The 13,731-nt window shown below is 30.0% G+C and overlaps 1 protein-coding gene across 1 annotated transcript; it reads right to left on the bottom strand.

The window, feature by feature from the left end:
- Positions 1-4,461: 4,461 nt before the first annotated feature.
- Positions 4,462-5,106, bottom strand: LOC146886084 (uncharacterized). Its single transcript, XM_085673297.1, has one exon. The coding sequence runs from the start codon at positions 5,104-5,106 to the stop codon at positions 4,462-4,464; it is 645 nt and encodes a 214-aa protein (XP_085529423.1).
- Positions 5,107-13,731: the final 8,625 nt, after the last annotated feature.

The following is a 13,731-nucleotide window of genomic DNA, read 5'->3' as shown; positions in this document are numbered from 1 at the left end:
GAACCTGAAGCAAGTATAACTTTCGCCTTCAAGAAAACACTTAAAATAATTTATAGAAAAATAGTTTTGTATAGATTTAATCAATTATGTATCAAGATAATCAATTTTTTTGTTTGTAAAAAGAAAACTTGAACATTCTAATAGATTTTTCTTAGATATAACCGATTAAATATGAATATAGTATTTTTAAAACAAGTTGTTTTCAAGATTAATCATTTCTTCTATATTAATTCTAGAAATTCAACAAGAACAATTTGATTGATTGTACGACTAACAATCAATAAAATGTAAACATGAGTTTTGAAGTCAAGTTTCATTTAATTCATTACAACTAATTGTAAGCATAAAACGCAGAATATGATCATATTATTGATTCTGAGAATCAATCATAAACAATATCCCAGTAAACGGAAGCGTACCTGAATTGACCATAACGATAATATTAGAGAGCACTAATGATACAGTGATCTTCCTCCTATAAAGCACCTTTATTTCCCTTTGGTTTTCTCTCTTGATGGGAATAGGGAGAAAGGAACAGAAAAAGTACGTTATGACTCTGTGTGTGCTCTCAGAAGGGGATCACGACCATTTATAAACTGAATTACTTAAGTTTTAGTATTTCTAATTTGACCCCTCATCAAATTAGAAATTACTAAATGGTCTCTACACAATATTTATTTTCATGACATATGCCTCTAGCCAAATCATTAATTTAGTCAGATCACTTTATTATTTGGCTTTATAAATAATGGCCCTAACACATTTAATTATGTCTCATATATATGCATGACCCAAAATTGCTAACAATCTCCCACTGGTCACAAATATATATATGTCCTTACAACCTTTTAAATGTGTTAGACTTTATGAGCTCAAAATTGCCATTATATTACTCGAGCATACTCCAAAAGTCCCGTCCATTGATTATATCAGTATGTAGAACCAAACCAGTTTTTCATTACATCAATCGCAACTAAAACCAACAATGATCACTAATCCTGACACAACCAAATGACATGGATTCATCATGAAATGTGTAGCATGAAAAATTATGTGAAGGTGATCTGTATATACACATCTATTTTCAACTGGTCCAAACTTTAACTTAATGAGATCAATATAAAAACTTAATGTACAAAGTGTAAAATTAAAACCACATATATAAATAACCAAATATGTCTGAAAGTTTAATGTATGCATACAAGAAATTAAACATAGAACATAAAAAATATAAAAAATGACTATCTCCCACTAAACCTCAGATTCCTCAAACTGTAAAACACCCATGTGAGCAACATGCTCATGAAAGACCTTAGGTGGAAGTCCTTTAGTTAGAGGATCTGCAATCATGGAGTTTGTCTCTAAATGTTCTATGGAAATTTTTCCACTCTGTACTCTTTCTTTAATAACTAGGAACTTAATGTCGATGTGCTTCAACTTAGTCGAGCTCCTATTGTTGTTGGAATACAATACAACTGAGTTATTGTCATAATATAACTTAAGTGGTCTTTCAATGCCTTCCACAATTTTCAGCCCTGTGACAAAATTTCTCAGCCATATCCTGTGATTGAATGCCTCATAGCATGCTACAAATTCTGCTGCCATGGTGGATGAAGCTGTAAGGGTTTGCTTGACACTGCGCCAAGAAACCGCACCACCTGCCAACATAAAAATGTAGCCTGAAGTAGATTTTAAGCTATCTTGACATCCTGCAAAATCTGAGTCAGAAAACCCAGTGATCTCCAACTGGTCTGACCTCCTGTATGTGAGCATATAACCTCTTGTTCTCTTTAAATATCTCATGACCCTCTTTGCTGCTTTCCAATGGTCCATTCCTGGATTGCTTAAGTATCTGCCTAGAACCCCAACTATGTATGCTATGTTTGGACGCGTACATACTTGGGCATACATCAAACTCCCTACAGCTGACGCATAAGGAATCTTCTACATTTCCTCAATTTCTAAATTTCCCTTTCGGCATTGATTGAGACTGAACTTGTCTCCCTTAGCAACTGGAGTATCCCCAGATTTACATTCATGCATGTTAAACCTTTTAAGAACTTTATCGATATAGCTCCTTTGTGATAATCCTAGAATACCCTGAGATCGATCTCGGTGTATCTGAATTCCTAATACAAAGGAGGCGTCACCAAGATCTTTCATTTCAAAATTCTTTGACAGAAATTTCTTAATTTCGTGCAATATGCCTATATCATTAGTGGCAAGCAGAATGTCATCAACATACAAGATCAGGAAAATAAACTTGCTCCCCTTAAACTTGTGATACACACAATCATCAACAAGATTCATCTCGAAGTCAAATGAGAGAATTACTTGATGAAATTTATGGTACCATTGATGGGATGCTTGTTTTAGTCCATAAATGGATTTAGTCAATTTGCAAACCATATTATTTGGGTCTCCCGACACAAAATTTTCTAGTTGCACCATATAGATCGTCTCGTCAATGTCACCATTAAGAAACGCCGTTTTGACATCCATTTGATGAAGCTCCAAATCATAATGTGCAACAACAGCCATAATTGTCCTAAAAGAGTCTTTTGATGAAACTGGAGAAAAAGTCTCTTTAAAGTCAATCCCTTCTTTTTGAGTAAATCCCTTAGCTACAAGACGAGCCTTATACCTCTCCACATTACCGTTAGAATCTTGTTTGGTCTTAAATAACCATTTACAACCAATGGGTTTCACACCTTCTGGTAATGGGACAAGTTCCCAAACCTTATTGTCTTGCATGGATTTATACTCTTCCCTCATTGCTTCAATCCATTTTTTCTGAATTAGGATCCTGTATGGCTTGACGAATGGTGATTGGGTCATCTTCCATCACACCATTGTTAGGATCTTCATTTTCTTGGAGAAATACAACATAATCATCTGAAATGGCATTTCTCCTTTCTCTCATGGATCTTCGCAAAGGTGTTGGCTCATGAAGCATAGGTTGTTGAGGATCTTTAGTTTGTTCTTCACGAACAACCAAATCATCTTGAGTATGGGGTTCATCAGCAATGTTTGGTGGAGGTTTCGAACTTACTTCATCAAAAGTAATTGTTTGAATCGGTTCTGGAATTATTATTGATTCTTCCTCCAAAACAAATTTCCTAATCTGATTCTTCCCCCCAAACTCAATATCCTCAAAGAATGTAGTAGTCCTTGTCTCAAAAATTGTCTTTAATATGAGATCATAAAATTTATATCCCCTGGATCTCTCAAAATAACCAATAAAGTAACTACTTACTGTTCGGGAGTCCAATTTCTTTTCATTTGGCTTATAAGGCCTTGCCTCAACTGGACAACCCCACACATGGAAATGCTTTAGACTAGGCTTTCGCCCAATCCAAAGCTCATAAGGTGTTTTAGTAACTGCTTTAGTTGGTACTCTGTTTAAAATATAAGCTGCCTTCTTTAATGCTTCTCCCCAGAGTGACTCTGGTAAGGTGGAATGACAAATCATACTCCTTACCATATCCTTAAGAGTCCGGTTTCGTCTCTCAGCTACACCATTCATACTGGGTGATCCCGGCATGGTGTACTGTGGGACAATTCCACACTCCTTTAGGTACCTGGCAAAAGGTCCTAGACGTTGTTCACCTGATCCATCATACCTGCCATAGTACTCACCACCACGGTCAGATCTAACAGACTTAATTCTTTTGTTGAGTTGATTTTCAACTTCAACTTTAAAAGATTTGAACACTTCCAAAGACTGTGACTTTTCATGTATAAGAAATAAGTATGCATATCTTGAGTAATCGTCTATGAATGATATAAAGTATTGTTGACCATTCCAAGAAGGTGTAGGAAATGGCCCACAAATATCCATATGAATCACCTCTAAGACGTCTAAAACTCTATATGCACCTAATCTCTTCGCTTTGGTCTGTTTGCCCTTAATGCATTCAACACAAACATCAAAGTTTGTGAAGTCAATGGACTCTAAGATTCCATTTGACACAAGTCGTTCAACTCTATTTTTAGAGATGTGACCTAAGTGCTTGTGCCATAATACTCCTGATTGAGTATTGTCAATTTTACGTTTAGTACCATGAGATTCTATATTGAGGGTTTCATTATAGGTGGTCACAGTATCAAACAAATATAGATTATCATAAGCCAAAAGTGAACTAGTTCCAACAATATTTGAATTAAAAGACAAACTAAATTCATTGTTTCCAAATGAACAAGAATAACCGGATTTGTCCAAATAAGAAACTGAAATTAAATTTCGTCTAAATGACAGCACAACAAAAGTGTCTTTCAAATCCAAATAAAAACCAGTACATAATAATAATCTAAAATGCCCAATAGCCTCCACCTCCACCGATTTGCCATCTCCAACATATATCCATCTTTCAGAATCAATTGGCTTCCGGTAGTTTAGGCAACCCTTTCTTTGCACGCCAAGCATGATATTTGTCACATTTCTTCTTTACGTGTCCAATTTTATTGCAAAAAGAAACATTTGTTTTCCTGAGATTGTTTCTTTTGTTCTGGACCCTTAGCAGCTTCTTTCTTGGGATCCTTTGATCTCTTTCTTTTGCCCTTAGCCTTTGAGGTGCATGCAAAATGAGTACTTTTTGTCTTGTCTTGCTTTTGTCTTTCCTCTTCTTGCACACAATATGAAATGAGTTCATTAAGAGACCATTTATCCTTTTGACAGTTATAAGATACTTTAAACTGATTAAATTGTGCAGGAAGAGAAATCAGCACCAAATGAATGAGCAAGTCTTTTGAGATTTCAAGCTTTAGTGCCTTGAGTTTGAAGACAATATTAGACATGCTCATAATATATTCCCTGATATTTCCTTTGCCTTGATATTTCATGGAGATCAAGTTCTGAAGAAGAGTACTTGCCTCCGCCTTATCGCTTTTTGCAAAGCGCTTCTCAATCTCAGCAAGGAATTCTTTGGCAGTTGTAACATCTTCAGAAACAGTGCCCCTAAACACCTCTGGGATGCCGTGCCTAATGATCATTATGCTCATGCGGTTTGAACGATCCCACTTCTCATGATCCCTCCTTTGTTCAGGAGTACTCTCCACCGTAGGAGTAGGGGGTTCCTTAGTCCTTAACGCAAGATCCAGATCCATGCAGCCAAGAATAATTTCAATATTCTCCTTCTAGTCCTTAAAATTTGTTCCATTGAGGATCGGAACAGAATTCACATTGGCAGATATAGAAGCAACTAAAGCTATATATATATATATAACAAGAGGAATAACTTATTATGCTCACATAATAAATAAATCATTATAAAAATATTCAAATAATGGTTTAACCCATCCCAAAACACCCAATGCACCATTAATATCAAGTCTTTAGGCAATAATATCAACTGCTAGAGGTATCTGGTTGTAATGATCAAACATTGATAATAAAGCACGTCTAACAACAAACTAATCTTTGGATTAATTTATCATCGACAAAGCAAATCCTTATAATTATCACATGTTTATCATCACAAGTGTGTATGCAATCTGGCCAAATATTAATATTCCTTTGGGCCGATCAATACTCGCATGAACGTACATAAACACCAACATTTAACATTTTTTCACGAACTATCTACTCAAGAGATGTCACTTTGGTGACTTCTTGATTCAATTAATTCATTTAAAATATTAAACAAAACCAAAATTTGATTATATATTTATTCCAAAACCAAATATATTTATTTTATATATTAAACAACCAAAAAATATATAAAATAAATAAAATTATTTATATTCTAAAATATAAATCCTTATGTTCAAATGTCTTGAACCCAAAATTCAAAACTAATTAAAATAATTTACTTCAATTAGGGTTTTAAGAAACTCTAGGATTCTCAATTTGGGGTTTTTCTCCCAAAAACAAAATTGGGATTAAGGGTTTCATAATTAGGGATTTTGGGTTCTAAATAGAGATTAATTAAATTAACCAAAGACAAACATGAATCAAGTATGAGTGGCTTTGATACCACATTTAAGCATAAAACGCAGAATATGATCCTATTATTGATTCTGACAATCAATCATAAACAATATCCCATACTGATAATCATGCTGTAAAAAGTAAACTGAAGCTTACCTGAATTGGCCATAACGATAATATTAGATAGCACTAATGATACAATGATCTTCCTCCTTAAAGCACCTTTATTTTCCTTTGGTTTTCTCTCTTGACGGGGATAGGGAGAAAGGAACAGAAAAAGTACGTTATGACTTTGTGTGTGCTCTCAGAAGGGGACCACGACCATTTATAAACTGAATTACTTAAGTTTTAGTATTTCTAATTTGGCCCCTCATCAAATTAGAAATTACTAACTGGTCTCTACACAATATTTATTTTCATGACATATGCCTTGAGCCAAATCTTTAATTTAGTCAGATCACTTCATTATTTGACTTTATAAATAATGGCCCTAACACATTTAATTATGTCTCATATATATGCATGACCCAAAATTACTAACACTAATGATAATCAATTATATTAGAAGATAGTCAATTAACATGTTCTTGAAGACTTTTTTTAAAAGAATTAAAAAAAGAAAAATTAAGTTCAATTCAAATACAAATGATAAGTACGATGGTGAGTCATACAAGTCTATCATGCACGACTCACATTCAATCACACATGAAAACAATGCCATATATACAACTCATTTGAATTGGTCTATAATAATAATAAAAAAAAACAACAGCACAAAAGAGTACTCAAACAATGTGTGCCTTGATCGAACGTAATCTCTATTTTCTTAGATTGTAGTTTTTCATATATAATTAGATTATCTTAAACTCAGTTTATGCTGAAAATTGTGTATAAAGCTAAAAAAATCTTTTGTGAGATCTTTCAATTAAGAGAAGGCGCAATAATAATATGATCTTATCAAAATCCAATTATTTTTAATATATTTTTCCAGTAGAAAAAAAATTAAATGATTAAGACAACTAACAGAACTTTTTAAAGCTTATTTATGGAGGTACTCAAAAACCAAGAATTTTGTCAAATCTACATTCTAAAGAAAAAAAAAATCTTAAATATAATACTGTGAGAAGAAAAATAAACCTAATGCTTTATACTCAAGTACACTAGGATTGAAATTTATTAGGTCGATTGCATAGTTTTGGTATTAAAGAATCCATCAAGACTCACTTCTTTTAATTTCCATAAAATTTTGTATATAACTTTGATGTAATAATTTCAAATGACTTTTCACATGTTTAAGATGATTTTTTATGATTATGTGTTGCTAATGGTTAGTCAGATTTAGTTTTACTTTGAGATTTAATTATTATGATTGTTGTGAAAAAAAAAAAGGCAATTTATGTCACTAATTTAATATCTAACCAAGAAACACTTAACACGAAAAAAGTAGGGTGATATTTTTGTAACTAAAAACAACTTCTTGTGAGTTTTCATGTAATACAATGTAAATTTTGAAAGGATGTTCTTCTTTCATCATAAGTTTCATTATAATTTATATGCGCGCTTTCTCCTTCTTCACTACTTCCTTACGATTTTGACATTTTTTTTGTATTAGTGATCCAAAGGATGTTCTTCTTTCGTCTTTGTGAGAGACTTTGCATCACTAGAAAAAAAGGGTCAACAATTAACAATTCAAGACTATGGAGAGCACAATGTTGAATGTTGTTCCTCAACTTCCATAAATAAGATAGATTCAGATGTGCCTATGCTTAGAGGTAGTAGTTTGGCACTCCAATAGACTTTTGCCTAGGATTCACAGTAGAATTAGTTTTTGGAAAAATTATACTCTTAACTCAACACAAACCAAGTTCAACAAAGCAATAACAACTTCAAAATACCCTCACCCCATTCTTAAACGCCTTACCAATTTGCATCGTGGCAAAAGGTAGCTTGTTCCCAATGTAATAAATCAAATCCTCAAAGTTCACGAAGATGCCCTATGTAGTCTCAAGTCTCACGAACCTAAGGCTCAACCCAAAAGGGCCAATGGAAGCTTGAATCATCAAATTGAAAAGGTAAAGGTAAAAGAGCGCAACGCAACCAGGAGGACCATAGTTGAAAAGGATGGCAATGCCGCGATAGATTTTGAACGACAAGACGTAGAATAGGTGTCGCTTTAGGGTGTTTACGATAACCTACTTGAACGCCTCACGAGTGTCGAAACCGTCAATGAGGGAGCGTTCGATGAACGTTTTCTCGAGCTTGAGTGCATTTAGGGTTTTGATTGTGGTGTCGATTTCTAACTTCGAGACGCATGCAGCCTTTAGAGAACGAATTATGTTGTCCTGTGTCTCGATGACTATGTGATTGTCGGTAAGGAATTTAGAGAGGGAGTCATTGGTGGCAGTCATGGTAGAAGATGGTAGAGAAAACTCGAATGTGAACATGAGTGGAATTATGAGTTCAAATAAAAAAAAAGCATTATGCTGTAAATGAAAGTGAAATTGGGGTGTGAAGGAGGAAGTGCAAGATTAAACGCATTGTACCAGTTACTAGGTCAAACCAATATATAGTATATGTTTTTAAAATTAAAATATATATATATATATATATATATATATATATATATATGTATATAACAAACTATTTTTTATACCTGTTTAATCTTTAACTAGGATAGAAAATGTTACATTATTTACAATTATGCCACTACGCCACTTTCTATACCTGATGGATTATAACCAGTATAAAAAGTCACTATAAAAAGTGCTTTTTGCGCTAGTGCACATGGATATTTTTAACCAATTGTATTGTGGTTTAGTGTTTTTTGTTAAGGTTAATAGTTTAAACCTCCATTTTTGTTTTTTCCATCGATATTGTGATTGATTTTTTGGATCTCAATCATGAGAATGTATGAATGTTTACATTGGATTATTTTTGTTCATCCTTGATATTGTATTTGTGTTATTGTAATACGTTTGGGTGATCTTGCCTGTTTTTCTTGTATTATATTTATTTACCTTAAGTATTCTTCATTCACACATTGGGCCATTCTCATTTGATATTTAGTGTAAATGATTAAACATTAATAATTTATATTAAATCTTGAATTATCTTATTGGACGGTTTGAAAAAATAATTTTTCATAATTTATTAATATATACAAATTATATAGTTATATTTAAGTTTGATAAAATTGTGGTTCAAACCCTTTGTTATCAAGCGCACACTTGATTGCAGTGTTTTGTGACCACTTGCATTTCGTATGCTTCAAGAATGAATGTGAAATAGTGCTAAAATTTTAATAAATTTAAGATAATAAATCTTTCTTGTACATGTTACTAGATTATGAAAAATATTTTTCCTAATGGGTAGGGTCTAACCTTTAATTAAAATAGTAAGAACTTTATGTTACATGTGGTGTTGGTGATGGAGTTTTTAACGTCCTTAGTTATAGAGAGGATTAGGATGAATGCATGTTGCCTTAGTGCATAGTATAAATAGGTATTGTTGAATTCTTACAATTTGCTCACCAAAACGAAAAACCTATCAACGAAACATATTATTGTCCTTGTTTTTGTTGTCTCAATCATATTTGTTAGGATTTGTGGGTACATGATTTACTTGTTCTTTTTTGGTATAGTGAAGAGAATTTGACACAACGAAACATTAGACATTCCTACTCTTTTGAAACATCAAATTTCTTTGGAAAATGATGAACAATCATTTAGAAGGGTTGATATGTGATAATGGTAAAGAAAATTCAAATAGTTCATGTGTATAATTCTTTGAAGTTTGATTTAGAACAACAATTGTACCCAAGATGCAATATTTAGTCAATTGTAAGAAAATTAAAGTTGTTTAATTTAATAGCAAGAAATAGATTGACTCATAGAAGTTTTATTGAATTGTTGCAATTATTGAAGAATATGGATATGCTTCCAAAATATCACATGTTACCTAATTAATAACTATAAGGTGGAGAAGATATTATGTCCCATGCTTTGGAACATAAAGATACATGCATGACCTAACTTAATATTGTACATAAACAAATTTATTGCATCAAGGGTTGTTCAATATGTGAGTTATAACGATTAAAAAAATTGATTAAAGCAGTGGATGAAGAAGAAACACAAAGTTCCCTGCTAAGGTGTTATAGTACTTTCTAAAACTACTAATGTTTAAATTATTGTTAGTCACTTGATTTGTTGAAGATAAATTTATTTTTATATATGTGTAATCTTTGATAGGTATAAGAAGTCTTTGTTTAAGTTTATGAATAAAAAAAAAATCATTAAAAGTAATTAAACAAACTTTTAACCAACATAAAAAAGAGAGAGTAAATAGCCAGTTTAGTATAATAAATATTAGTATATTATTTTTAGTATATTATAGTCTTAATATATATAACAATTTAATTTTAATAGTAATTCAAAACATGTTTGGTAGTTGGTAGTTATTATATATAGTTGAAGTAATTTTGGTCTATAACTTTTTTATAATATATATATATATATATACATATATATATATATATATATATATATATATATATATATATATATATATATATATATATATAACATTGTAAATTTTTGTACCAAAATGTACATTCAATGTATAATTTGTTATGGATATAAGAAACAAATCATTTATTTATTGAGTAAAAATCATTACAGTGTTTGAAAATTTTTATAATTCATAGTGATTTATTTTCGTATATAAATTATAGTTTGTTAGCAATTTAATTTAACTATCTAAATTTTTTGTGTTGTTTAAGTAAATTATATATATATATATATATATATATATATATATATATTTCTGTTTTTCTTATGAATTTGTTTTAAATTCACAACTCATATTTTCTATACAATAATTTTTGGAAAATATGTTTATAATTTTATGTTATATTAATGCTAAATTTGAGAAGATATTATTGTGACAAATTTGAGAAATCAGCTTTGTACTAAATCTATGAAAATAATTATAGTATACGGCATGTACGGACACAGTCCAGCTCAGTTATAATAAACCTCTCTCTCATGTGAAGTCTCTCAACCACACCATTTAAGAACAGGAAATGAGTAGTGGATAAAGCAAAGGACACTGTTAAGCACACAATTCATCATTACTTTACGACATCATTGATTTCATTGTAATTGTTGTCAGAAAGACATGTGTCAAGAAATAAGGTAGGTTATGTATAAGATATTCTAGTTCCGTCTTAAATATGAACACGACACACAAGTTAAATGTGATTTGTAAAAAAAAAAAAAATGTTATTGGCTTTTTCATCTTTCTCTTTACCCGAGCTAACCTTAAAATAAAGAATGTTATTATGAAACATGAGTTTTCATTCATAGATAAAAAGAAACAAATTATTAAACTCATATGCTTTTATATGTTGTAAATAAATTTTAAATTTTAATTATTGTTCTCTCAGTAAACCTAATATATTTGCTTATAATAATGTATTTAAATTTACAGTTAAATAAAATTATTTCAGAGATGGAATTGGAAGTGTATATAGACTTCTGAAACTCAATCAGATAGAATCAATAATACAAATGTGATTATAAAGTTCTGAAGAAAATGTTGTAGGGCGTGGTTATGTTTACAGAGTAACAACTCAATTTCAGTGTAGGTACACTTTATTTCACACCCACATTTGATTTGCCTTGAACTTTGTATAATAGAGTAAAAAAAAATTCAAATTTGAATAAGTTACACCTTATTTTACATCCATATTTGTGTTGTACCTTGTATAATAAATTATGAACTTGGATGTGTTGTTTTTTGAACAACTTAATTACTCACTAGAAAAGGTTAATTATAAGAATCCCATTAAATATAATTTAATCCTAAAATAACATAATCGCTTAAAGAAGTTTTGTTTAATTATAAATTTAAGTCAAACCATTCATGACGACATTTTATATTATTATAATATGTTGCATTTTAATTAATATTTATTAATAGATTTCTTCTTTAGGTTTAATGGAATAAGAAGATAAAAATAGAGAATGGCTAATTATGATACACCACATAAATATATACAATTGATCCTTATTTAGGTTATAAAAATAAAGTCACTCCAAAAAGGCATTGTAAATTAAAATGAGAATGAGGTCAAAATACATAAAATGTTTATACTAAGCTAAGGAATACGATGATGACAGATTCGAAAATAAAATAGACCTTAAAATTTATTGATGAGAATATAGAGGACTTAAGCATAAGAACTTAAATCTCAACTCTCTATTCTCAATAATTTTAGTCCTAATAATCTAGTTTTAATAAAATTTAATCATTTAAAAAATTTCAATTACAATAAATAATATTAAAGTGCGATAAAGTTTATGTTCAAAACAAAAAGTAATTTATTAAAATATTTTTTATCAAAATTTTTACAAGATCATCTTATAAGATATAACTAGATTAAACATCATAATATATCAAATATAAGAAATATAAAACAAAATACTCAAGATAAAAGACTCTTTACTACACATCCACCTTATACCTTGTATAATCGTAAAAACACCTTTTACTTAAATGATTATCGCAATACAAGAAAAATAGGTTCAAAAAGAAACTTAAACTACACATTGAGTGCAACATATAGAATGCTAATGTAAAGTTACATATCCTCTTTAAAAGGCAGTAAACATCAAAAGAGATCACCATGACATCTAGAGACATATAGAAATAATCATCTTTCAAGGCTTATAGATGACTCTTTCCATAAAAAAAAAAAATAAATACACTTTGGACATGATCCTTATCAAAGTTTGCATAGAGAATCTTAATTATGCAAAAGATTGTTTAATGAGTGATAATGGTAAATCATTCATAACTGTAAAAGCACAATTTACAAATGAATTGAAACAACATGTCTTTGTTTAAAAAGGAAAAAAAGGTTGCAGGCTGGCCTAACTTGACCAACGGGTTAGTCCGACGGGTTGGTTGGTTGTACAGATTGAGTTGCTTTAAGTTGGAAACTAAAATTTCTGTTTTAACCCATTTTTTGTTTTTTTCTTTTACGGGTTAGCGATTGTTCTTCAGGTCTAATTCATTTATATTGCCTTTATAACTATTATTGTACATGTTTTGTAAAAAAAAACTGTTTAAAAATGTTTACGACATACATCTGAAGGTAAGTATTTGACACTTACAAAAGAAATAAAATGAAGTAATTATTATTACTTGGGTGTTAATCAACAATTACCATTTAAATTATTTGAATAGTTGGATTATTTGATGAGAACTTTTTATTTAAATAAACATATTCTTTAAGGTGTCATATTGCTTAGAAATAGGATGAACTTTTATTTATTTATTTATATATATATATATATATATATATATATATATATATATATATATATATATATATAAAAGCGACAATAAATATCATTTTAATGGACATTTCTTTAATATGATGAAAAGATTAATTTAAAAAAATTAAAAAATATAAAATTAATTTTAAATATTTTTATTAAATAAATATTTGAGTTAACAAATATTAATTAAAATAAATATTAAAATCAAACAAAATTAACATATTTATTTTTAATATTTATATTTATTTAAGTTAGTATAAATTAATCAGAAATGTCAATTATATTGACTTAAGACATAGATATAAATAAATAAAACAAATAAAATTAATTTCAGTTTAGGATTACTGAAGGAAGAGTATTAACAATTATAATAAACGTCATTTAATTAACATTTTTGTAAGAAAGGAATTTGCAGGAGGGTGGAAAGGATAGTTTATTTGAAGGAAGAAAATTACT

This window comes from Vigna unguiculata, chromosome 5, assembly GCF_037176805.1.
Source record: "Vigna unguiculata cultivar grain cowpea cultivar isolate G323 ecotype 2 chromosome 5, ASM3717680v1, whole genome shotgun sequence".
Taxonomy (NCBI): Eukaryota; Viridiplantae; Streptophyta; class Magnoliopsida; order Fabales; family Fabaceae; genus Vigna; species Vigna unguiculata.
Note: the sequence above shows the minus strand (reverse complement) of the source record. Positions and strands in the feature narration are given on the sequence as shown.

What these genes read in the sequence shown, in the direction of transcription:
- LOC146886084 (XM_085673297.1), bottom strand. Translation starts at nt 5,106, where the DNA reads ATGGATCTGGATCTTGCGTTAAGGACTAAGGAACCCCCTACTCCTACG.